General features: G+C 47.0%; 1 protein-coding gene across 4 annotated transcripts in view; it reads right to left on the reverse strand.

Annotated features, from left to right (window-relative positions):
• The window catches only part of CENPC (centromere protein C), a 1,220,926-nt gene that overhangs the window by 177,826 nt on the left and 1,020,260 nt on the right, over positions 1 to 22,840 (reverse strand). For all 4 annotated transcript variants that reach the window (XM_078676246.1, XM_078676245.1, XM_078676249.1 and 1 more), the window contains one exon: positions 579 to 733. In XM_078676246.1, coding sequence (XP_078532372.1) covers positions 579 to 733 — 155 coding nt within the window. The remainder of the gene's footprint in view (positions 1 to 578; positions 734 to 22,840) is intronic.

Below are 22,840 nucleotides of genomic sequence, written 5' to 3' on the forward strand. Positions count from 1 at the left end.
ACAGCACCTCGCCGAAACTGCAAAGCAGGCCCCAGCAAACAACTTTGACCAATCCTGGCGCTGCTCATAGCATTAAAGCACCATTCTGATAGGAGGGATCAGCCTGTCTCAGCGGTCTACAGCGCACTGGAGGCCCGAACTTACTCCCAACTCAGCTGGGTTTAGAGATTTAAAGTGCGCTTCTCTGCGACAAGCGCACTTTAAACAGCGCAAAGGCAGCCCCACCCTCCTCCCTGCTGCTGTCACTCAGCAGCAGCTCTGCCCCCGTCCCGAAGCTTGCCTTGGCACAGGGTTATTGCAAAATAAAATGGTGATTAATTACTATTTTCTTTTTAATCTCTGGGAATTTAAGTGGGGGCACCGCTCCTCTGCTCTAAGGGAGGAGCCGTCCCAGTTGTTTATACTGTCCTAATAGCGATGAGAGAGTCAGAAATGCAAGGTTTCAAATCTTGTTATCTTCAATTTACCCATATTTTGAAAGAGAGAACACTCACATCACAGTGACAGTTTTTGTAGATAGCCCTCATGCATGTGTTCATAATGGTCTTTATTCATATGGGTGTACTGTTCATACTTACCAAGGTACCCAGGTGCACAAAACTGATTCCTTTTTCTTGGAGAGGTGCCAATATCATTTCTCCCGTGGAAAACATTGGTTGAATAAAGGTTTTACACACAGCTGGGAGACCTTCTGCAGAGAAGAACAGACACTGATCCTGCCTCCTCACACAATCTGCAGAAAAGTATATGTGAGCATGTTAAAGATTTGTATTTACAGTGCTGATGGCTTGGGAGAAATACTGAATATAAGCTCTTCTGTAACTTTTATACTTGTGGTATGTTAATGCCCTATTTTCATCATCAAAGACATACACACACTTTAAAGCTGGAGAGCTTACTGAATTAAAAAAAAGAAGGCCCCTAAGCAGTGCAACTCAGGGACTTATTCTACAATCCAATTTGGCCTTCTCACATCAATTCTTCGGTTTTCAACTACAGGGATAAGGATATGAAGATTTAAAGAAGACCAAACAGTGACCGGAATGCAAGTGGTGGCTAAAACGCAGAGTGCTTAACATATGACGGCGAGTAAGGAAAATGCTACTTACCAGTATGCATCTGTTCTTGGCATGTAGAGCTACAGAGTTGTACACTATGCATTAGATCGCCACCTGGTGTTGGGCTCGGTTGATTGCAGGTTATTGTCTTCTTGGAAGAAGTCTTTGTAGTCACGAGATAGGTGACTCCTCCCTTGGACAATACTGCTCATGGGCATTGGCTCCATCCTTAGATTGTTTTTCGCCATGATGGGAAATGATGGAGCTAGTAGGAGTAAAGAAAGAAGGATGTCCATGCCTGTGCATCTAAGTAAGATGAAAACTGGAACGGATACAAGTCCCGGGGAGGCGGGAGGGCGTGTACAACTCTGCAGCTCTACATGCCAAGAACAGATGCATACTGATAAGTAGCATTTTCCGTTCGAGGCATATGAGCTGCAGATTGTACACTATGCATTGTTTGTGCAGCAATGTCTCCCTCACCTGTATCCGTTGCAGTGGTTTGAAAAAGAGTTCTAAGGACAGCTTGGCCTACAGCAGCTTGCTGCTTGGCTTGCACATCAACACAATAGTGTTTGGTGAATGTGTGTGGTGTAGACCATGTTGCTGCCTTGCATATGTCCTCTAGGGGTATGTTTCCTAAGAAAGCCATAGAGGCTCCTAGTTTGCGAGTAGAGTGCGCTCTAGGAGGAACTGTTAGTGTACGTTTAGCTTTAATATAGCATATTTGTATACACTTTACAATCCCACCCTTTGAGATGGGGTTGCCTTTGTGTGCAGGAGAGAAAGATACAAACAGTTGTTTTGTCTTTCGAAAGGATTTAGTTCTATCTATATAGTATAAGAGAGCCCTCTTAACATCTAATGTGTGTAAAGCCCTTTCTGCTACAGAGTCTGGGTTTTGGAAAAACACTGGTAACTCTACGGATTGACTTAGGTGAAAAGGAGTGATAACCTTTGGAAGAAATGTTGGATTAGATCTAAGAACCACTTTGTTAGGATGTATTTGAAAAAATGGTTCTTGTATAGTGAAAGCTTGTATCTCACTTACTCTTCTGAGAGAAGTAATGGCAACAAGGAAAGCTGTTTTCCATGTTAGGAATTGCAGTTCACATTTATGTAGCGGCTCGAAAGGGGGCCCATGAGTCTTGTAAGGACAAGATTGAGGTTCCACACAGGAGAAGGTGGCAATCTGGGTGGGATTATTCTTTTTAATCCTTCCATGAATGCTTTGATTGCAGGTACTCTAAAGAGAAACAGATGTTGCCTGTTTTGTAAATAGTCTGCAATTGCCGCAAGGTGCAGGCGTATGGAAGAATATGCCAAATTTGACCTTTGTAAATGTAAAAGGTAGCAAATTATATTTTGGATGGAAGCATCCAGGGGATCAATTTGATTATTGTTGCAATTAATGGCAAATCTTTTCCATTTAGCGGCATAACACACTCTGGTAGTGGGTCTCCTAGCCTCTTTAATGATGTTCATACAGTCTGGTGGTAGGTTTAGATAACCAAACTCTAAGACTTCAGGAGCCAGATCGCCAAATTGAGTTGGTTTGGGTCTGGGTGTCTGATTTCTCCATGGTTCTGTGTTAACAGGGAGGTTGTGAGCCGTAGCTTGTGATGTGGAACTAGAGAGAGATCTAGTAATGTGGTGAACCACGGTTGGCGTGCACATGTGGGAGCTACTAGGATCAGTGTGAGAGACTGTTGTCTGAGCTTGCGCACTACTAATGGAATGAGCCGGAGAGGCGGAAAAGCGTACGCAAATCTGCCTGACCAGTTCATCCATATCGCATTGCCTTCCGACAATGGGTGTGGAAACCTGCCGGCGAAGGCTGGGCATTTTGCGTTTTTGTGTGTGGCAAATAGATCTATGTGTGGGTGCCCCCACCTTTGGAAGAATGGCTGAAGAACTTGTGGATGCAGTTCCCATTCGTGAATCTGTTAACAGATCTGCTATCTGATTGTGAACTCCTGGAAGGTGTTCCGCTAACAGATAAATGTTTTGAGGAATGGCCCATCTCCAAATGTTCTGTGCAAGTTGGGATAATTGCAGAGAGTGTCCCCCCCTGTTTTTGTATATAGTACATGGCTGTCATATCCGTCCGGATTAGGACAGCTTTGTTTTGTACTTGAAGTTGAAAAGTCTTGAGTGCTAAGAATATTGCTAGCAGCTCTAGATGGTTGATATGGAGCAGTTTTTGTTGATTGGTCCATTGGCCCTGAGTTGTGTGATGTAAGAGATGGGTTCCTCACCCTGTTAGGGATGCGTCTGTTGTGAGCACTACTTGTGGAACAGGCTCGAGGAACGGCCGACCCTTTGTCATGTTTTTGGTGTTCCACCACTGCAGAGAGCGATGCGTGCGGCTGTCTACCAACACCAGGTCTGTTAGTTGACCTTGAGCTTGGTTCCACTGTTGTGCTAGGCATTCTTGTAATGGGCGCATTTGCAATCGTGCGTTTGGTACTATGAAGATGCAAGATGCCATCATGCCTATTAGTCTCATAAACATCCTGGCTTGCAGAGATTGTTGGTGTTGAAAAGCTGTGACTAAGGCTTGAATGCTCTGTATCCTTGCTGGACTGGGATACGCTAGAGCTGTAGACGTGTTTATTGTAGCCCCTAGATACTGATGTACATGTGAAGGCTGCAGGTGCGACTTGGTGTAGTTTATTGTAAACCCTAAGTTGTGCAATGTTTGAATTGTCTGATGTGTGTGTTGGACACACTGACTTGGCTTTTATGAGCCAGTCGTCCAGATATGGGAAGACATGTATTTGTTGTCTTCTGAGATGTGCTGCTACCACTGCTAGACATTTTGTGAAAACTCTTGGTGCGGTTTTCACTCCGAATGGGAGGACTTTGAACTGGTAGTGTTGTCCTTCCAGTACAAACCTTAGATACTTTCTGTGGGCAGGGTGAATGGGGATATGGAAGTAGGCGTCCTTTAGATCTAGTGTTGTAAGGAAGTCGTCTTGTTGCAGCAGTGGAAGCACTTGTTGTAGAGTGAGCATATGAAAATGATCTGATTGTATGTAATGGTTGAGGGGCCGGAGGTCGAGAATTGGCCTTAGTGTTCTGTCCTTTTTGGGAATTAGAAAGTACAGCGAGTAAACCCCTGTTCCTTGTTCTTCTAAAGGAACTATCTGAATAGCATCTTTTTGTAGAAGTGATAGAACCTCCTGTTGAAGCAGAGTCAGATGGTCTGTAGACATTGGACGCTGCCTGGGTGGTATGTGTGGAGGGGTTGCTGTAAGTTCCAGGCAGTAGCCATGTTGGATAGTCTATCTTACCCACTTGTCTGTTGTAATGGAGTTCCAGACAGGTGGGAACTGTGTTAATCTGCCCCCTACAGGAGTGGAATGCTGTGGGGGGAGCAGAGGGAAGTCACTTTTTTTGTGGCGGAAGAGGATCGGTTGTTATTGTTACCGCGACCTCTTCCTTTGTTATTATTGCCTCTGTATCCTCCTCCAAAGTATCCCTTGTTAGAGGATGTTTGGGATTTGAAAGACATTGTAGTGTCTGCTCCAGTTTGTTTGGAGCGTCCTCTGTACGAGGAGCGACGAAAGGAGCTTCTAGCTGGTGTGGACTGTAAAGCCCCCATAGACTTTGCGGTGTCCGTATCTTTCTTCATTTTTTTCCAGCGTAGTGTGTACTTCTGGGCCAAATAACTGGTTCTGATTAAATGGTTGGTTCAAAATGGTGGTTTGCACTTCTTGTTTAACCCCTTCCATGCTCATGATGAGCTCAGCTTGTCATGCAGTACACTGCTTGTGTGCTCATGACGAGCTGAGCTCGTCATGAACAATGGTAAATATGCATCTGCAGCACAGCAGATTGTGCAGCATCCATGTGGTTAAACCCTGAAATGCGTAACCACGCATGTCTCCTGAGTATGACACTGGTGTTTACAGCTCTAGATGCTGTGTCTGCGACATCTAGCACGCATTTTATTGAGGCATTGGATATTAACTTGCCTTCCTGTATAAGGTCATTTGCTTGATCTTTGTACTGATCTGGTAGGTGCTCAAGTAGTTTTTCTAATTGGCCATAATGAGCCCTATCGAAATGAGAGAGGAGGGCTTGTGTATTTGCTATACGCCAGATGTTTGTAGCTTCTGCAGCTATTTTCTTACCTGACGCGTCAATTACTTTTGATTCTTTGTCAGGTGGGGGTGCTTCGCCAGAAGTTTGAGAGTTTGCCCTCTTCCTAGCATTGGCCACAACTAATGAGTCTAGTGGCAGATGTCCTTTAATGTAGACAGGATCTGTGGGTGCTGGTCTATATTTTTTCTCAATTCTAGGGTTTAATATTCTAGAACATACAGGGTCTTTAAATACCTCTGGAGCTTGTTTTATAACCCCATTGATCATGGGAAGAATTTGAGCAGACCGCTGAGACTGCTCAAAGGTATCTAGGAGAAAATCTTCTTCTATGCTATCGGAATGCATAGGGACTCCATGGTAAACAGCAGCTCTGTTTAACAGCTGACCAAAACCAATGGTATCTTCAGGAGGGGAAGGCTTTGATGGGCATGACTAAGGTTCAGGGACGTCGGGCACATTTTGTGGGTTTGTAAAATCCCATCTAGGTACATTTTTTGGGTTTGAAAAATCCCATACACCCTCATCTACCTGGTGTGAATCAGGGTCTTGCATGTCCTCTCCTCCACCCAAATTGTATTCATCATCATTCTGCTGTGGGGAATGTGATGATAATGGAGAATGTACAGGAGAGATTTGAGGTGATATGTGAGGAGGAACAGGAGAAGAAGGAAAGAAAGATGTAGGAGAGGAAGGGTGCATAGGAGATGTTGCACAGTCCTTTTTGGCAGGAACCAAAGGTGTGGGTGGTGCATCTGCTGGTCTCTTCTTGTGAGGTGTAGCACCTACATGACCTGTTTTTGGGTCTATGTAGATCTTCTTTTGTCGAGGATCTGGTCTAAAAAGTTATTCCTGCTCTACAACCTTCTTGGGCGTCGATTTTTTCGGTTCCAGAGGAGGTTGCCGTGTGTCTTTAGCCTTGGGAGGTGTTATAACGTCCTGTGGCATATTTTTTGGTGCCAAAGGTGTTGTTTTTGGCTTTGTAGGCATGTTCGAGGATTTGGGCACCTCGGAATCAAGCTTTGAGTTCTTCGGCGTCGAAGGTGTAGAAGTAGAAGGCTTCGGAGCCGGTGCTTCTTTCGGTTGCAATACCGTTACGTCTTTATGTTCCGGTGCCGGTACTGGTTTAGGCTTCGATGCCGACGTGTCTTTTGGCTTCGGTGCCGAAGGGTCTTTTGGCTTTGGTGTGGAAGGGTCTTTTGGCTTCGGCGCCGAGGCGTCATTAGTTTTTGGTGCCCAAGGCAGAGGCTTGCTCGGTGTTGGGGCACTAGAAGGCTTAGTTGGTTTCTTCGGAGCCGGGCTGGAAAGCGGGGCTTTTGAAGCAGGTATTCGGTCTCGACTGGGCCCTTTGGGCGGAGTGCTGACCTTTGCCTTCGGTTTGGGCAGAATATGTGGTGCAGGGGCAGAAGTACTCACGCGCTGACCCGATGGAATCGAGTCATCTGCCTCTGATACGACCTGAAGATCAGGTGAGTCTTCTTCGGGAACGAGGGGAACCTCTTCGTCGAAGATGTCATCCGGTACTGGAGCTGATCTCCTCATTTCGTGTCGAGCTCTCCGATCCCGGATGGTCTTCTTCAATCGGAAAGATGCACAAGCTGTGCAGGTCATGTTCCGGCGATAGACAGAGGTTGCAGACCTCGTGGTGATTGCTATGTGGAAACTTTGCTTGACATACCGGGCATCTCTTGAACGGAGTTCTTTCCATGTGGTGTAGGCTGCACGGCTTCGATAGGCCTAACGGTCCACTTCGATGACCGGAATGGAAACGATGACGTCGAAAAGTATTGTAGTCGATGTCGAAGGTACTTATTGGAAGTTTGTGTAAGTTCTGCGCTTCGAAGTTGCTGAAGAGTGTTTTTCTGGCCGGAACAGAGAAACTTTCATCCAAATCCAGTGGCGGAAAAAAAAACAATCTAAGGATGGAGCCGATGCCCATGCGCAGTATTGTCCAAGGGAGGAGTCACCTATCTCGTGACTACAAAGACTTCTTCCAAGAAGACAACAACCTGCAATCATCCGAGCCCAACACCAGGTGGCGATCTAATGCATAGTGTACAATCTGCAGCTCATATGCCTCGAACCTTGATTTTACTATACTCTTATATCTTTTCTTCATAAATCAGGGAAGACCTCCAAACACAGAATTTAGGAGAGGGTTGGAGTGTTTCAGATACGATACAAAAGGGGAAATCAGCCACAAATATTTTTTATCTTGGGTTGACAAAACCTGATATTAGCATTAGAGTTGATGTCCAACACAAAGGCACTGAAAAACCGTATGTCATTTTCAAAGGGGCTATAATGTTAACCTGCTCCAGAGGGGTCCACGAAGCTATCACAGACCTGACGTACGTCTCCCAGAGATTTACACTGCTGAAACCAGTCAAAGTTTCAATGACAAAGAATAGCGCAGAATGATGACTTACTAGCAGAAATAGCACACAGAATTATTAGATCCACAATAATTCCTCCTTACTCAGGGGTTTCTCAGTATTGACTATATAATCTACAAGATTGTGCACAACAAGAGGGGATTACACAAATATATTTCACGCAACTTTTATTTTAGAGAGATAAGATTAAATGTTTTGCCCTGAATCACTTGATGTAGAGCTAAAGGCTAGGAATCGAACCTGGATCCCAGTGAGCTGTCTGAAAGCCTCTAAAAAAGCTACATTTCTAAAGTCTATAGGACTTATGGATTAGAATAACAGCATTCTCAAATAGCAAACTGGATAGTATCCCTGAACTTAAGTATATATTGGGAGAAGAATCAATAATGTTTTTTTTTCCATCTTCATTCTGCAACACCATTAATTACTAATGCACCTTGCTTAGTCTTTTACTCGGTCAGGAGGTGACATTCTGCAGACACATGGCATATTTTGTGCTGAGCAACTAGACAAAGAGCACATTCTTGCTCATGGAAGAGATGATTTTGATTTATTGAAAATTTGTGTTTAACATTATGAACATTTATGCACTAAAACGAATATTGTTTTACAAAGTGCAGTGTTTTTCTTCTGTGCTTGACTAAACTAGGCCAGAACTACACCTAAATTCCATTTTGGATTTTAACCCATCCATGATGTGCGTTTTCATTTCTCATTTCCACACCACACACAGCAAAATAAGCACTGATGCTCTGTGATGAAGCAGTGCTCTTGGAGAGGCTCTGAAGAAACTGATTTGTACATTTTATCCATTACAAGGTCGCTTCCAGCTCAACCACTATAAATCCATGTATTCTATGAGACTGTTATTGTTTGTGAAACTTGACCTGTACTGTTACATGCGATGAAAATTAGGTCAAAATAGGGCAAATGAATATTCATTTAGGAGATGGTGCTAGGATGGTGCCATTAGATGATGTTGTATAATCTGTTGTGGTTCGGTCAGGTTTGCTCCCCTGTGTGGATCTTGCTGTTTTTATTTACTTCTATTGTGAATTTTCTTATAAAAAGACATTAATTTTGGGGTGCGCCAGATGTTTGTCTCGAGCCTATTTAGATGCTGCCCGATATCGTAGCATATTAATTTGCTTCATATCTTGAACTTGGAATATTTTGCAGATATGGTTCATGCTGCAACTGATTAAGCCTTATGATTCCATATATTGATTCACAATGCATTTTGAATAGTACTGTTGCCTTCTCTACCGCACTTTAAATATTTAATAAACCTACACAGTTTTGGAAATTTAGAAGGCCTGTGTCCCCATCTTGAGTAAAAGCTTTTTTAGTTGACCAGGCTTATTTGATTTCTAATTTCTGTTTAATCTGTTGAGACACATTGCCTCACATGTTCTTGAGGGTAACACTGTCTCTGATCCTGCTTAGGCGCTTCATCTCGATTATCTGATAAGAAAGAGTCAACACTCATCACAACAAAATGAAACAAGTGAAGGCAAAGCTTAGCAACTTTCATTAGTTATTTGAACATATTGTTACATGCAGCCATCCTATCTCAACAATTGTGTGAAGGTTTGACATCATTCAAATAAAGGGATGCCTGAAGACAGATACAAGCTATTCCAGAAGAATATTAACTACCACCCCAGTAGCATAGTAAGCCATTAACACCTTTATATAGTGAGTTTTTGTAGAGTATGTTGGGATCCCCTACAAATATTGTTTTGGAAAAATAGGCCTCACCCATGGCATGCTTTATCATTGGGTTTTACATACATACATTCTTTTTGTAAGGATGGGCCCAACCGCACTCGTAGGACCAATTGATATGTTTAGACTTTATTTGGAGTTATTTTAAGTAAAACTGCCTTGGAAAAAAAATCACTAAAATTACTCATCATCCTACTTAGCAGCCTACATTTTCACCATTCTTTAATGGCAAAAGCATCACGAGGCGGTGTGTCACTGTTATTGAGTTTTGATTAAGAACTCAGCTGGCGCGTGGCCAGATAAATCTTAGATGGTATGTATTTAGTTAGGGTCAAACCTTCCCCTGATAACTGAAGCAGGGTGAGCAATCCGTTTCATTTTCTAGCCTTCCTCGCACCTCATTTTGATTGGAAATAGTATCTCTAGTTGGCGTGTGAAGGTAATAGCAGGGTAAACACTGTGTTAGTAGTGGGCTTACTCTCTTTTAATTACAGCAACTGAAGGGAAGGTCTTGGCTATTTCAGGACTGCTCTGTGTTTACACGGATTTGTAAAGGCAAAAATGGATAAAGGAAAATCAGGAGGCTCAGAAGGGGCCTAGTGGATGACTGATCACCATCAACCACGGTCTCTGACTTAATATTTAACAAAATAATATTAAAGGCAGGCAAGCATATTAGCTATGAAATATATCGATATATCCATGATTATGATTTTTCCACCTTACGAGTTCCATATCTGTGCAAGTGAAATCTAGCTAGACTATGAAACAAATTTCAACCTTGGTCTACGTTCAAATAAGTTGAGACAGACTAATCACTAGTAAGAAGCACCTAAATAATGCAACAAAATGCTACTATTAAAGATTTGCAGATAAATATATTTGTTTACAACTTTATGGCCATCTTTAAGCAGGATAGGCAAGAGACAAACATCAGTCTGTAGCAACAATATTTTTGTCAGACACAGAAGATCAGAGCCAGTTATATCACAAATGTCCAAAATCTCAATCTTCTACACAGAATTATTACAATGGATCCATCATTGTCCCCAAACCTTCACATTTACCATACATGCCAACATTTTAGAATAGAAATATTTATGAAATAAATCGGGGGAATTATTTTCCCCTATTGACTTTCCTGATCATCTTACGACCTTCAGTTTATTTTTTCTTCAACATTTCCTTATCGAGGTTTACCACACTTTTCGAGGCACATTTCTCCAAGAGTGTGCATCCGAAACAAAACTTTGTATCACTGTCCATACTAACAATGGTCAAAATACAACCAAATCTGGTAAAGGAAATTGTACTACAGTTACTAGTAGTCTTCTGTATGGAATCCTTTAGAATTAAGCAAGGGAGTAAAGGGGAGAGAGTAGCAAAGTCTAAGGGTGCTAATGTACAGGCCACTCAATAACTAACAGTGAAACCATAGCATTGTATGTTTCAGAATGTAATAGAAAAGGTCATACACAAATTCAGGGTGTGTATCACTTACAACGCAACTTTTACGTCGTAATGCTGTTACAACGCAGCTATTACAACGCAGGATCCATTACAACGCATGGCATTACAACGCATGGCATTACATCGCAGATGCTATTACAACGCATACCATTACATCGTAAGTATTGGTAAGTATATAATTTATTTTAATTTTATTTAATATTATATAAATGATTTAATTAATATTAATTATAAATAAAAATAAATAAAAATATTTATTTATGTATTTAAATATTATAAATTAAATTTATTAATTTAAGTAATTTTTTAAATAAATATGAGTATAGGAGTATATGTATAGGTGTACTGAGGTTTTAGGGCAGGGTTTGGGTTTTGGGGTACAGGGGTGTTTTTAGGTTTCAGGTTTGGGTTTTGGGGTACAGGGGTGTTTTTAGGTTTCAGGGTAGGGTTTGGGTTTTGGGGTACAGGGGTGTTTTTAGGTTTCAGGGTAGGGTTTGGGTTTTGGGGTACAGGGGTGTTTTTAAGTTTTCAGGGTAGGGTTTGGGTTTTGGGGTACAGGGGTGTTTTTAGGTTTCAGGGTAGGGTTTGGGTTTTGGGGTACAGGGGTGTTTTTAGGTTTCAGGGTAGGGTTTGGTTTTTGGGGTACAGGGGTGTTTTTAGGTTTCAGGGCAGGGTTTGGTTTTTGGGGTACAGGGGTGTTTTTAGGTTTCAGGGTAGGGTTTGGGTTTTGGGGTACAGGGGTGTTTTTAGGTTTCAGGGTAGGGTTTGGTTTTTGGGGTACAGGGGTGTTTTTAGGTTTCAGGGTAGGGTTTGGGTTTTGGGGTACAGGGGTGTTTTTAGGTTTCAGGGCAGGGTTTGGGTTTTGGGGTACAGGGGTGTTTTTAGGTTTCAGGGCAGGGTTTGGGTTTTGGGGTACAGGGGTGTTTTTAGGTTTCAGGGCAGGGTTTGGGTTTTGGGGTACAGGGGTGTTTTTAAGTTAAATAAAATTAATTATATTATATTAATTACATTTCTTAATTAAAATAATTAAATTAAATACATTATTTTAAATAATTTATTTTAATTACAATCAAAAAAATATTTAAATTAAATTAATTTAATTATATTAATTAAATAAAATTAATTAAATTTTTTATTAAAATTAATTTAAATAAATAATTACTATTATTTTAATTAAAATAATTTAATTAAATTAAAATAATTACATTTTTTTTAAAAAGGTATACTTACCTATACTTACGATGTAATGCCATGCGTTGTAATAGCATCTGCGATGTAATGCCATGCGTTGTAATGCCATGCGTTGTAATGGATCCTGCGTTGTAAAAATTGCGATGTAACGGTCTGCGTTGTAAAATAACGCGTTGTAACATCATAGATCCCAAATTCAGTTATCAGAAAGAAGAATGACCAAAGTTTATCAAGGCTACAGGTTTGGAGAAGGTCAATAGAAGAGGGGACCTTCTAGAGTTCAATGTGTGAATCTTGTCCACCAGTCTAAATTGTTTGCTCATTGACATGCCACAAAGCCAGCCCTCATAAGTGGGGGAATGGCATTGTTTTAATCGTCATAAGACAGAAATGTTAGCCACTCCTCAAGCTGTATATATCAACCATTTCCTATGTTGAGCCAGATCCAGGGTAACCAATGTATCATGAACAATGACCAATGCAGGAGATGGGGCTATTGAGGTATCAGTTGAGGTGTTTCACATGCCTGGAACAATTTGTACCCGTTCTCTTCTGAGTATTACTTCCAAGTGTTATATGCCACTGTTTCTCTCAACTGTCACAGCTGCTGTTTAGAGTGAATCTCTCAAGAAGCACACATCCAGATATTACTCCTTTGAAACGTATCCATTTTTGGAGATTGTAAGAAAGTGCCCCTTTTTGCATGGCTGCCCCCACTTTCTGCCAAACTATTGGCCACATTTAAGTCCCTTGTAAAAGGTACCATAGGCACCTTGGGCACTGTGACCAGGGAAGTTCCCCAAGGGCTGCAGCACCTATTGAGCCCCCCTTAGAGGCTCGGTACCTTTACATATACACACTGGTATTGCAAGATGTGTGTTTTGGAGCAGAAGAAAGTGAAGAGTCGACATGGCTCACATCCCTGTGTGCCATGCCTACAACCCACTGCTGTGGCATAATTAAGCCACCCCTCTAGCTGGGTGCACTATACCAGTGGGGAGGGTACAGGTGCATGAGCCCTGTACCCATACAGTGTCTAAGTCCATTCTTAGACATTGAAAGTAAAGTGATGCCATAAAGAGTATATGGTACAACATACTATACAAAATGTCGGTATGGAGGAAAGGATATCTATTCACTAATCAGTTGACGTGGCGACCGAACATGGAAAAAGCAGCAGGACTGTACTTAGAACAACAGCTTGGTGACCGCATCGGAAGAAGGATGTGTATTCCACTTTTGTGAAACAAATTGATTGCAGTAACGTTAGCAGAGTCCCCTATCAGATAGGAGACTGGACTACGCATTGTGGAAGTTATTTTTGCCCCCAATTGGGGAACCACTTGTAAGGATCACGCACCAGAACCTGAAATCCCAGTAGAGGCATTGTTGTTTTCCTTTACCCTTGTCCTGATGAAGCCCGTAAGGAAATGGGGCTGAAACGCGTCAACAGTTTTGATGGGAGGAATACACTTGAAATCAAGACTTAGAATTGTATTTTGAGGCATATTCAGTAAATGTATTCTGGAGGTGGAAGATCATCATGTGCAGATAGGATTACCTCACAGTCTATTGTCTTGATTGAGGGTGCGAACACTAACTCTAAGAATGTGGGTACAGGTAACAAGATACATGTTAATGTATGTGTAATTATATGTGTGACTTGTTTTTGTTATTGTTCATGTTTAGCGCAATAAATTTTGTTTACATATTAAAAATAATTACGAATTTTTCCAACAAAGTAAGTCACAGTGGTATGTGTGTTGTTTAGTATATCTGAGAAACTGAAATGAGACAATGTACCATTTATAGGGTAATTTGATGTTCTCTATGGTTAGTGAATAGATATCCTTTCCTCCATACCGCCATTTTGTATAGTGGGTGGTTTCTTAGCCCAGGTAGTGGAGGGTGATTTGGGGATACCCCGTTCATTTTGTATCATAAAGAGTATATGGTGCTGGGAGTTTGTCATTTCGAACTCCACAACACCATAATGGCTTTACTGAAAACTGGGAAGTTTGGTATCAAACTTCCCAGCACATTAAACCTACACCGATGCCAGTATGGGATTTAATGAAAAATGCACACAGAGGGCATCTCAGAGGTGCCCCCTGAAAAATGACCTAACTCTAGTGTCCTGGCTGAGTGGCTGCTCGCCAGCTGCCACCATCAGACATGTTTCTGAACCCCTTTGTTCAGAACCACCGCCATCACTTTCGTGAACACCAGAGGGGGGCTGGTAAGGCCAAAGGGGGGCACGATAAACAAAGTGCTTGTGGCCCACCATGAACTGTAGTTAACACCCCTGGGCCGGCAGGACGGGGATGTGAAAATAAGCGTACTGCGAGTCCAACGCTATCAACCAGTCTCCAGGGTCGAGGGCAGACAAGACGTGAGCCGACGTCAACATTTTTAACTTCTCCTTCCGGAGGAAGCGGTTGACATTCCTGAGATCCAAGATAGGACGCAATGTGAGTAGTTGGCCTGGCATATAATGTCCATGTGACGGGGAAGAGGGGTCAGTAGGTCTGAGACTGACTTTACAGCCTTATAGACCCGATCTCACGCCTTCCCCGTCTGTTTTTCCACAGTGTCCCCCGCCCATTCAGCCTCCATGCGTTAGACCGGCATCAGACTCGGAGCCCTGTTACTTTAATTGGGCGGAGTTGGCGGGGATTCCGGCCCCATTTGCTGACGTCACGGAGGACGACGAATTGAAAGCCTGGACACCCATTGGAGGAGTGTGCAAGCCACCGGGAGGAAGTGAAGTTGGACCAGAGGAGGAGACGGCGTTTGCGGAGTCGACCGGCACGGAGCAAGAGCCCCAGCGGAGTCCGAGTACAGCGATCCAGAGCGGGAGACGAGAGGAGCCAGGTGGCCAACGGACACACGCACCGCCCAGCCGCTCTTCAGGAGAAGAGTGGCTCACACAGGTACGAGCACGTATAGCAGGCTGGGCGAGGAAAAGAGTGTGAAACGATCCCCTCACTACACCCTCTCCCGCGTACACAGCGTTCCTTCCCGTACACCACGCTCACCGTGTGTATCTGGATATAATCGCACCGTGTGCCTCCCTCACTCCCTTCCCTTTCTTGCGTTAGGAAAGAGTGCATTTCCTGACTGTACCTTTTGCTTTTCTTTTGGGGTCCGGCCTTGGGAGGAGCCATCCTGGAGAGACGACGTCGGAGTCCAAAGAGCTGTCCCTTGCCAGACGACGAACCGGAATCCTCCCTACCATATTATCGCCCCAGTCCTAGACGACGGAAACTTTTGTTAAGCTTAAATAAAACGAACTCAAAGAACCTGTGTCCTCGCCTCCCTCTATCCCGCTCACAGTCCACTAATCTAGTGGGCACCTTGCATCAGTCCAAACAACCCTTATTGAGGTAGGTTTAAGACAACCTTTATAGAAAGCTATCCTAGTGGTAGCTGTGGAGAGCAGCCTTCAGGCTAAGTCTTGAAGGAATGTAAAGCAGCTTGTTTTACCAATCTATAGTCTCTTGAATAATCAAATGAAAGTACACAACACAAGGTATATATATAAAATATATGTATTTATTCTAAACACAACCCCTCTAGTCTCTTTATGAGGCTAAAGGTCAAAGTACAACACAAGAACTTTAAATAGTACACAGTAAATAGCACAGTATACGTTTTGCCCTAGGGGCCTCACAAACCATATACTAAAATAGTGGTAAAAGAACCACATGAGGGATAGAAGTGAGGCCTAGGGCCTGTAGAACCACTGGGGCAACCGGGAACCACCCAAGGTAGGGATGCAGGAGACCCACGGGGGACCCGTGCAGTGTCTAAACACAGCCACGAATCACCATAGACTTCTATTTTTTTTTTTTGTTAAATCTGTTTATTGGTATTTGTAAATTCAACAATACAAAAGAAAAAGCACTGCTTTACAATCGGAATCGTTCTACAGTCATACACAGGGGTTAGAACACCAACAGTATGGTTCATCGGAAGCAGCATGGCAGTGCAATTAAAGTGGGTTCGAGCAGGGCACGAATGCCCGGATGTGTCTTCCGAGTAGAAACAGGAGTTAGCTCTTCACCTCTGTACAGGGAAAAAGAACAAGCATTTCGTGTCCGCCCCATCTCCAAGTGATTAGCATGTGCAATAGAACAAAACCACTAACTACGACACTGTTGCCAGGTTACATTGCCACTTGCCCCGGTTCTCAACCCCCCCCCAGCCCGGACCCCCCCTCCTCCTCCACTCCCACTCAATTGACCAGCAAGGTTCTCCACCGGTCGTTATGTTGCCGCCCTGTCGCGCAGTGCACCAAAGGGCATGTCTACCGCGGCATCGCCTGCTCCCCCTCCCCTCCCGCTTGTGGCGTCAGACTAGGTCCCCCCCCATCCCCTCCTCCACAGCAGCTCCAGCCTCCTGCATAGTATGTAGCATGTGCTCCCATCTTTCTGCCATAGGCTCCTTGCGGAGACCCATGGTTTCCTCCCTCCGGATGGCTGTCCATTCCGCGCCCGCCCAAGACGAGAATGACAGATTCCATGCCCTCGTGTTGGGTGGGTCCCTCGCCTTCCATCTCTTAGTGAGGAGTCGGACGGCTGTCACCATTCCCAAGTCAAGGAATCTGGATGACACCTTGTCCCTGGGCGGTCTTTTGAAGTGGTGCAGGAGACACTCAGGCCAATTGCAGGGGATGGTGCGGCCTGTGCTCTGTGTAAGTAGTGCATGGATATCCCTCCAGTAGGTGCTGAGGCGTGGGCAACACCACAAAATGTGAAGGAGATCTGCGTTCACTTCCCCGCATCTGGGGCAGGATGCATCGACTGTGGAAATATTTATTTATTAGGTCAGAGGTTAGGTAGGCCCTGTGCACTATGTATACTTGAATTTGGCGGAACCTCGCGTTCCTGGGAATGCGGACCGGGCTCTTTAGAATCTTTTCCCATTCTCTGTCCGCGAACGCCCGCCCCATGCCTCTCTCCCATTTCACCCTTAGTGGGGCTAGGTCCTGCTCCGTGTGCGCCCGTAGGGACGCAGCAAACCATTTGACTAAATGTCTGCCCCCGCCCATAACGTGTAGGTACTGTATCATCAAATGTTGTGCTGGTTCTTCCGCGACATCGCCCCATTTAGCCGTCATGTGCGCCATTAGGGACCTGTGCATTAGGAAGCCCTCGGGGGGAGGGGGGGGGGGGGGGGGGGGGAGAGCCCAGCTTCCGCGACTAGCGTCTCGTAGGGTATCAATGCTCCATCCTGATACAGGTCGCCCAGTGTCTGGACGTCCATCGCATGCCATTGCTCTAACATGGAGTGCGTGAGCTTCCCCCCTCCGCCGGGTGAACCCTCCAGGGGCACAGCAGGCGCATAAGAGCGCACCCCTCGCGTGAGGTACAGTGCCCTGCGAAAGCATTTGAATGCTACCGTCAGCAGTGGTGGGGCAGGGCGCGTTGGCGCTCCCAGTGGATGAAATAGCGCAGTGATCCGCTCCAGCGTGTACGGGGGGTCAGCCGTGGCGGTATCCTCCCTCCCCTTGTCCGCCAGCCAGCGGGCGACCCATTGAAGCTGCGCCGCCAGGTAATAGTGCTCAAAGCAGGGAGCCGCTAGCCCGCTCCTGTCTGTGGGCAAAAACAATTTTCCGAGCGTGAGGCGGCGCCTAGATGCACCCCAGACGAAGTCCCGCAGAATCCTATTGAGATTAGAGAAGAAGGACGCGGGCAGGAAGAGTGGGAGGTTCGCGAAGTAATAAAGGAGGCGAGGAAGCATCACCATTTTGGTGAGGGCCACTCTGCCTGTGGGCGACAGCGGAAGCGTAGACCAAAAGCTCATCTGAGCCCGGAGCGCCGTCACTGCTCTTCCCAGGTTCCCGTCTAGCAGGTCTGTCTGTTGGCGATAAATCTGGATCCCCAGATATTTAAATGTAGCCTCCTGCCATTGAACTCTCGTGCCGTGGAGACTGTACTCCGGGTCTGTCATGCCCTCTCTAAACGCATAGAGGCACGACTTGCCCGCATTAACTCGGAGCCCGAGAGGTCAGCGAAACGGCTCAGCAATGGGGGCAGTGAGGCCGGAATGTGACTTACGTCCCGGACAAAGACCAGTAGGTCATCAGCGTATAGCGACACTTGATGAACCCCGTCGCCTAGCGGGATACCATCCGCCAGACGCTGTCTCATGGCCGCAGCCAAGGGCTCCATTGCCAAAGCGAAGAGGAGCGGCGATAGGGGGCAACCTTGGCGGGTACCTCTACCCACTGCCACCGCTTCCGAGACATACGGTCCCATCCGAATACGGACCACTGGGTTGTTATACAGGAGCCCTACCATTTGCAGGAAGTTGTCGTCCAACCCGTACGCCACCAGTACTGCCGACAGGTATCCCCACTCCAAGCAGTCAAACGCCTTCGTTAAGTCTAGCACCAGACATCCCGCCCTGGGCCAGGCCAACGTTGCTTCCGCAGCTACCCGGAAGTACCTCCTGAGGTTCAGGGATGTGGACCTTGCTGGTACGAAACCATTTTGGTCCGGGTGCACTAAGTGCGGGACCGCCGGTGCCAGTCTCTCTGCAAGGAGCTTGGCGAACACCTTGTAATCGGTGTTCAGCATCGCCAGCGGGCGATAGGAACCTAGGGACATGGGGTCTCGGTCTGGCTTGGGTAGGGACACTAAGAACGGTTCCCTCAGGGAGGGTGGGAGCCGGCCTGGATCCACTGACGCCCTATACATTCTGAGGAGCTGAGGCGCCAGGATATCGCGGTGTGCTTTGTAGTATTCAGCCGGTAGACCATCCGGCCCCGGCGTCTTCCCGGACGCCAGCGCTCGAATTGCGTCTCCAACTTCTTCTAAGGAGAGCGGCGCACCGAGCACCTCGTTTTGGCTGTCCTCAATAGTAGGCAGGGTGACCGAGTCCAGAAAATCCGCCAGCCTGTGCGTGCGGCCAGTGCTGCGCGACCTGTAAAGCTCCCGGTAGTGGTCCGTCAGCGCCCGGTGGATTTCGCGCTGCGTGTACACCACCGATCCGTCGCCTGATTGGATGGCACCAATCGGAGCCATGCGGTCTGCTTTTCGGACCAGCCAAGCTAGCAAGCGGCCAGCCTTGTCCGCCTGTGAGTGTGTTCTGGCCGTATGGGCCGCATAATTGTGGCACCTCAGCCGTTCAAGTAGGACCGCGTGCTCACCACGAAGCTCCCCCAGTATACGTGCGTGCTCGCCGGCACCCTCTCCCTCTTTTTCACAGCGCAGAAGCTCAGACTCGATGCGGGTTAGGGACTCAGACACCTGCGCGCGGATATTCCAAGTGGCTCCCAGACAGTGATCACCATAGACTTCTATGAGGAAAGTTTAAGTTACAAAGTTAAAGGTTTAGGACACTCAGGAGTGGAATGCGAGGGAACCCCTTCAGTACTGGACAGTTCGAGAGTCCAGACCCACGGGAGCACCTAAGTACTCGTGTTACCTCACCCAGAGAAGCCAGATGCATAGGTGTCTTTTCATGTCGGGTTCTGTCGTCAATTCCTATGGAGAGCTGCAAAGAAGTGCTGCTGGCGACCAGGAGAAAAGTGTCCGGTGCATCCAAGGATGGATCGGAGATCTGATGAACCTGAAAGCAGAGGGGACAGAGTCTGGGTCACTAGCCAGTGACCAGGATGGCGACAGGAGGATGCCAGCCGATGTCGGGTGCTTTAAGGTGAAGTAGGTGAAGCTTGTCTCTTCAGCCACGAGGTCTAGGAGGCGCCGACGACGACCAGGAGCTGGATTCAAGCTGTCCCACGAAGGATGTAGAGTGCTGCAGCGTCTGTATCCGGATTGGACCCAACAAGCCTTGGCAACAGCAACCCACGCAAGATGACAAGATTGGCTTTGGTGCAGACCAGCAAGGTCTGAGGGACTCACCCTTTGGAGGGGAGTCAGAGCACATCTGGAGCAACCAGGAGATCTCAAGAAACAAAGGATTGTCCTTCGTGGGGACCCACTAGTCAACGGACTAGGGATCGCGAAGGAGACTCGAGCTGCGGTGAAGAAAACGGGCCAATGGAACACTCGCGGAGTGTAGACCTCTCAGCTTCGGTGAAAAAGGTGCTCGGGCACGGGCAACAAATAGCCCAATGCACTACTTCGGGAATTAGGTGCAGTTGCAAAATTGCAGAATGTCCAGGAGTTCCGGTCCCACGTCTCTCGTGTTGGCTGCGGGTCTCAGCTTTGCTGGGATCTCGTGTCGGCCTCAGAGATGTCTGGAAGTTCGTGTCCTGTGTCGCAGATTCTTCGGGATCCAGTGGGAGCCTAAAAAATGCAGACTGGCTAGATGCTCTTCGGTGCCTGTTTGAACAGAGAGGTCACTCCTTGATCCCAAGGGAGATTTCTTCCGTCTTCCAGTCGATATGGAATGTCGAAAGGTCCAAGATTTCGCCTTCATAGTTTCGTCCAGGATAATCTAAAGTCCTAGTGTCTGGGTTCCAATACTTATACTAAGTTTAGGGGTTGGACTAACTCTAGGGTCCCACCTATGGGAGGACCTGGGGAGAGGGTGGTTACACCCCTTCCCCTTTGTCCAGTTTCGCGCCAGAGCTGGGGGCAGAGTACCCTAGCAACCGGTTTGAACTGGGAAATACATGAAGCACCTTGTGTGCCCCAGGCAGTGTCTCAAAAGCATTCACTGAATGCAACACACCCTGCCACAATACACTAAAGCCTGTCTGGGGAGCTGCTGGCACCTCCCTGGACAGGAAACCTATTGTCCAGGCCTCCCCTGACGGAGTTTCGCCCAACAGCAGGAGTTCAGACTCGTGTCTGTGGCAGCAGCATCCATTTTGTGATGCTGAGGCTCTATAAAACTATTACCGGGAAAGTAAGTGTGTACATGTCTTCTCCCTCTCGAAGGGTGGAATGCTACCCCCTCCGCCAGAACATGTTTTGATAAAGCCAAACCAAAGTTAGCATTAACCGCAAGGATTATAATGCACGTAAGAGTATATGGTATGGCTACATAATACATGCTTCAGCCCCTGGTAGGCCTCTGGGGTACCTATGCCCTTGTACTAGGGCCGCATAAGGGTGACCCAGTAAATAATCTGGTATCTACCTATAGTACATGCAATCAATTTAGAGAGAGAACAGCTAGGCTGTGGTCCTGATTAGCAGTGCCACAGCCAGACTTGAGTAAAAAAAAAACAGTGAAATACAGCAAAAAGTGGGGGTAGATCCTACTCTCCTACAACACAGGTCTTTGTCCTTCTTAGACACCAGAAAGTAGCGGGAATAGCAACCACAACCTACTTCTGGGGCAGGAATGCGCTTGACAGCCCCCTTAGCCAAGAGGGACAAAATATCCTGTTGGAGAAGGGCCAGGTGAGCCCCCGACCTGCACTGGTACTGGGATGGCATGGAGGGAGGGGTAGTCTAGAAGGGGAGAAAGTAGCCCCTTTGGACTATCTGCAGAACCCACCTGTCCGACGTGGTGGTGTGCCAGAGGGGGAGGTGATGGCGGATCTTGCCGCCCAATGGCGTTTGGTGGTCCTGGAAGGTCTGATTAGGAGGGTCTGGAGGCTGATGCAGATGGGGCTGTGGTGGATTGGCCCGCTCGCTCCCCCAAAGATCCACGCCAGTGGTTCCCACATCCCCGGCCACGCTGGGGCTGAACAGCTTAAGCCGGCCTGTAGCTTTGGGCGGGACGTAGTGGGGCACCCCTTTCGTAGTCACAGGGGGCGAAAGACAGACTGTGCAGGGCGGGTGGTGGAGAGGCCCAAGGACCTGGCCGTAGCCAGAGAGATCTTAAAGCGGTCTAGCGCGCTGTCTGCCTTGTCGCTGCAAAGGTGACGGCCATCAAAGGGCATGTCCATCAGTGTGGATTGGATATCCCCGGAAAAAACATTTGAACACAACCAGGCGTAGCACCGAAGGGCAATTGTTCTGCCAAGTGTGTTGGCGGTATCCAGCCCAGAGAGGATAGTAAACTTCGCTGCGTCTCTCCCCTCGGCGACTGCACGGGAGAGCACGGCCCGGCCCTCCTCCGGGCACTGAGGCAGCACTTGTGCCCCCGTATCCCACACAGAGTGGGAATAACGGCCCAACAGACATGCAGTGTTTACCGACCACAGTCCCAAGCTGGAGGACGAAAACATCTTCCCAAGTTGGTCCAGCTTCTTGGATTCCCTATCAGGTGGAGCTGTAGGAAGGCGCCTTTGGAGATAGAGGCTTGGACCACCAAGCTCTCAGGGGTAGGGCCCGAGCCGGGCAGTGGCAACTATCCTATCCACAGGTGCCCCTGGGTTGCACCTGGACCAGGTGCCCAAAAAGATATCTGTTAGGGCTTCATTGAACGGCAGCAGGGGCTCCGAAGAGCTCACTGGCGGCTGAAGCACCTCTGTCAGGAGGTTAGTCCTGACTGCCACCGTAAGAAGATCGAGGTGGAAAGCCTTGGCCGCCCTACACAACACCACTGCTTATGACGCTCCTTCCTCCGTAGCTATGGTAGGATGAGACAACATGTCTAAATTTGGGGGGTAGCCTGACGCCTGGCATCCCCCAGTTCCTCTCTCCAGTCCGGCTCGTACTCCAACTGGTCTGTCAAAGGGTCACAAGACCCTTCCCAGTCTTCCTCACCCTCCTCTGGCTGCCAATCTGGCTGTAAATGACCAGGGTGTAACACAGGGACAAAAGTACCCATCGGCGCCAGAGCCGGCATCGGTCGACGCCGGTCCAGCTCCGTGTCCACATCGGGGTGGAAGCCGGGGTCGACGCTGGCTGGGGGTCCAGCCGGCATCGGCTACAGACGTGGTGCCGGTGGAATCGGCGCCAGTGTTATGAGGTTGACAGGTGCAGATCTGGATCCAGGCCTGGATCCAAAGGGGCCCTGCGGACCTAAGGCTGGAGACGCCAGCGTCAAAGGCCCAGGCCCCCAGTCCAGTCCGCGGGA

The sequence above is a fragment of the Lissotriton helveticus genome, chromosome 2_1 (assembly GCF_964261635.1).
Source record: "Lissotriton helveticus chromosome 2_1, aLisHel1.1, whole genome shotgun sequence".
NCBI classification, from domain to species: Eukaryota; Metazoa; Chordata; class Amphibia; order Caudata; family Salamandridae; genus Lissotriton; species Lissotriton helveticus.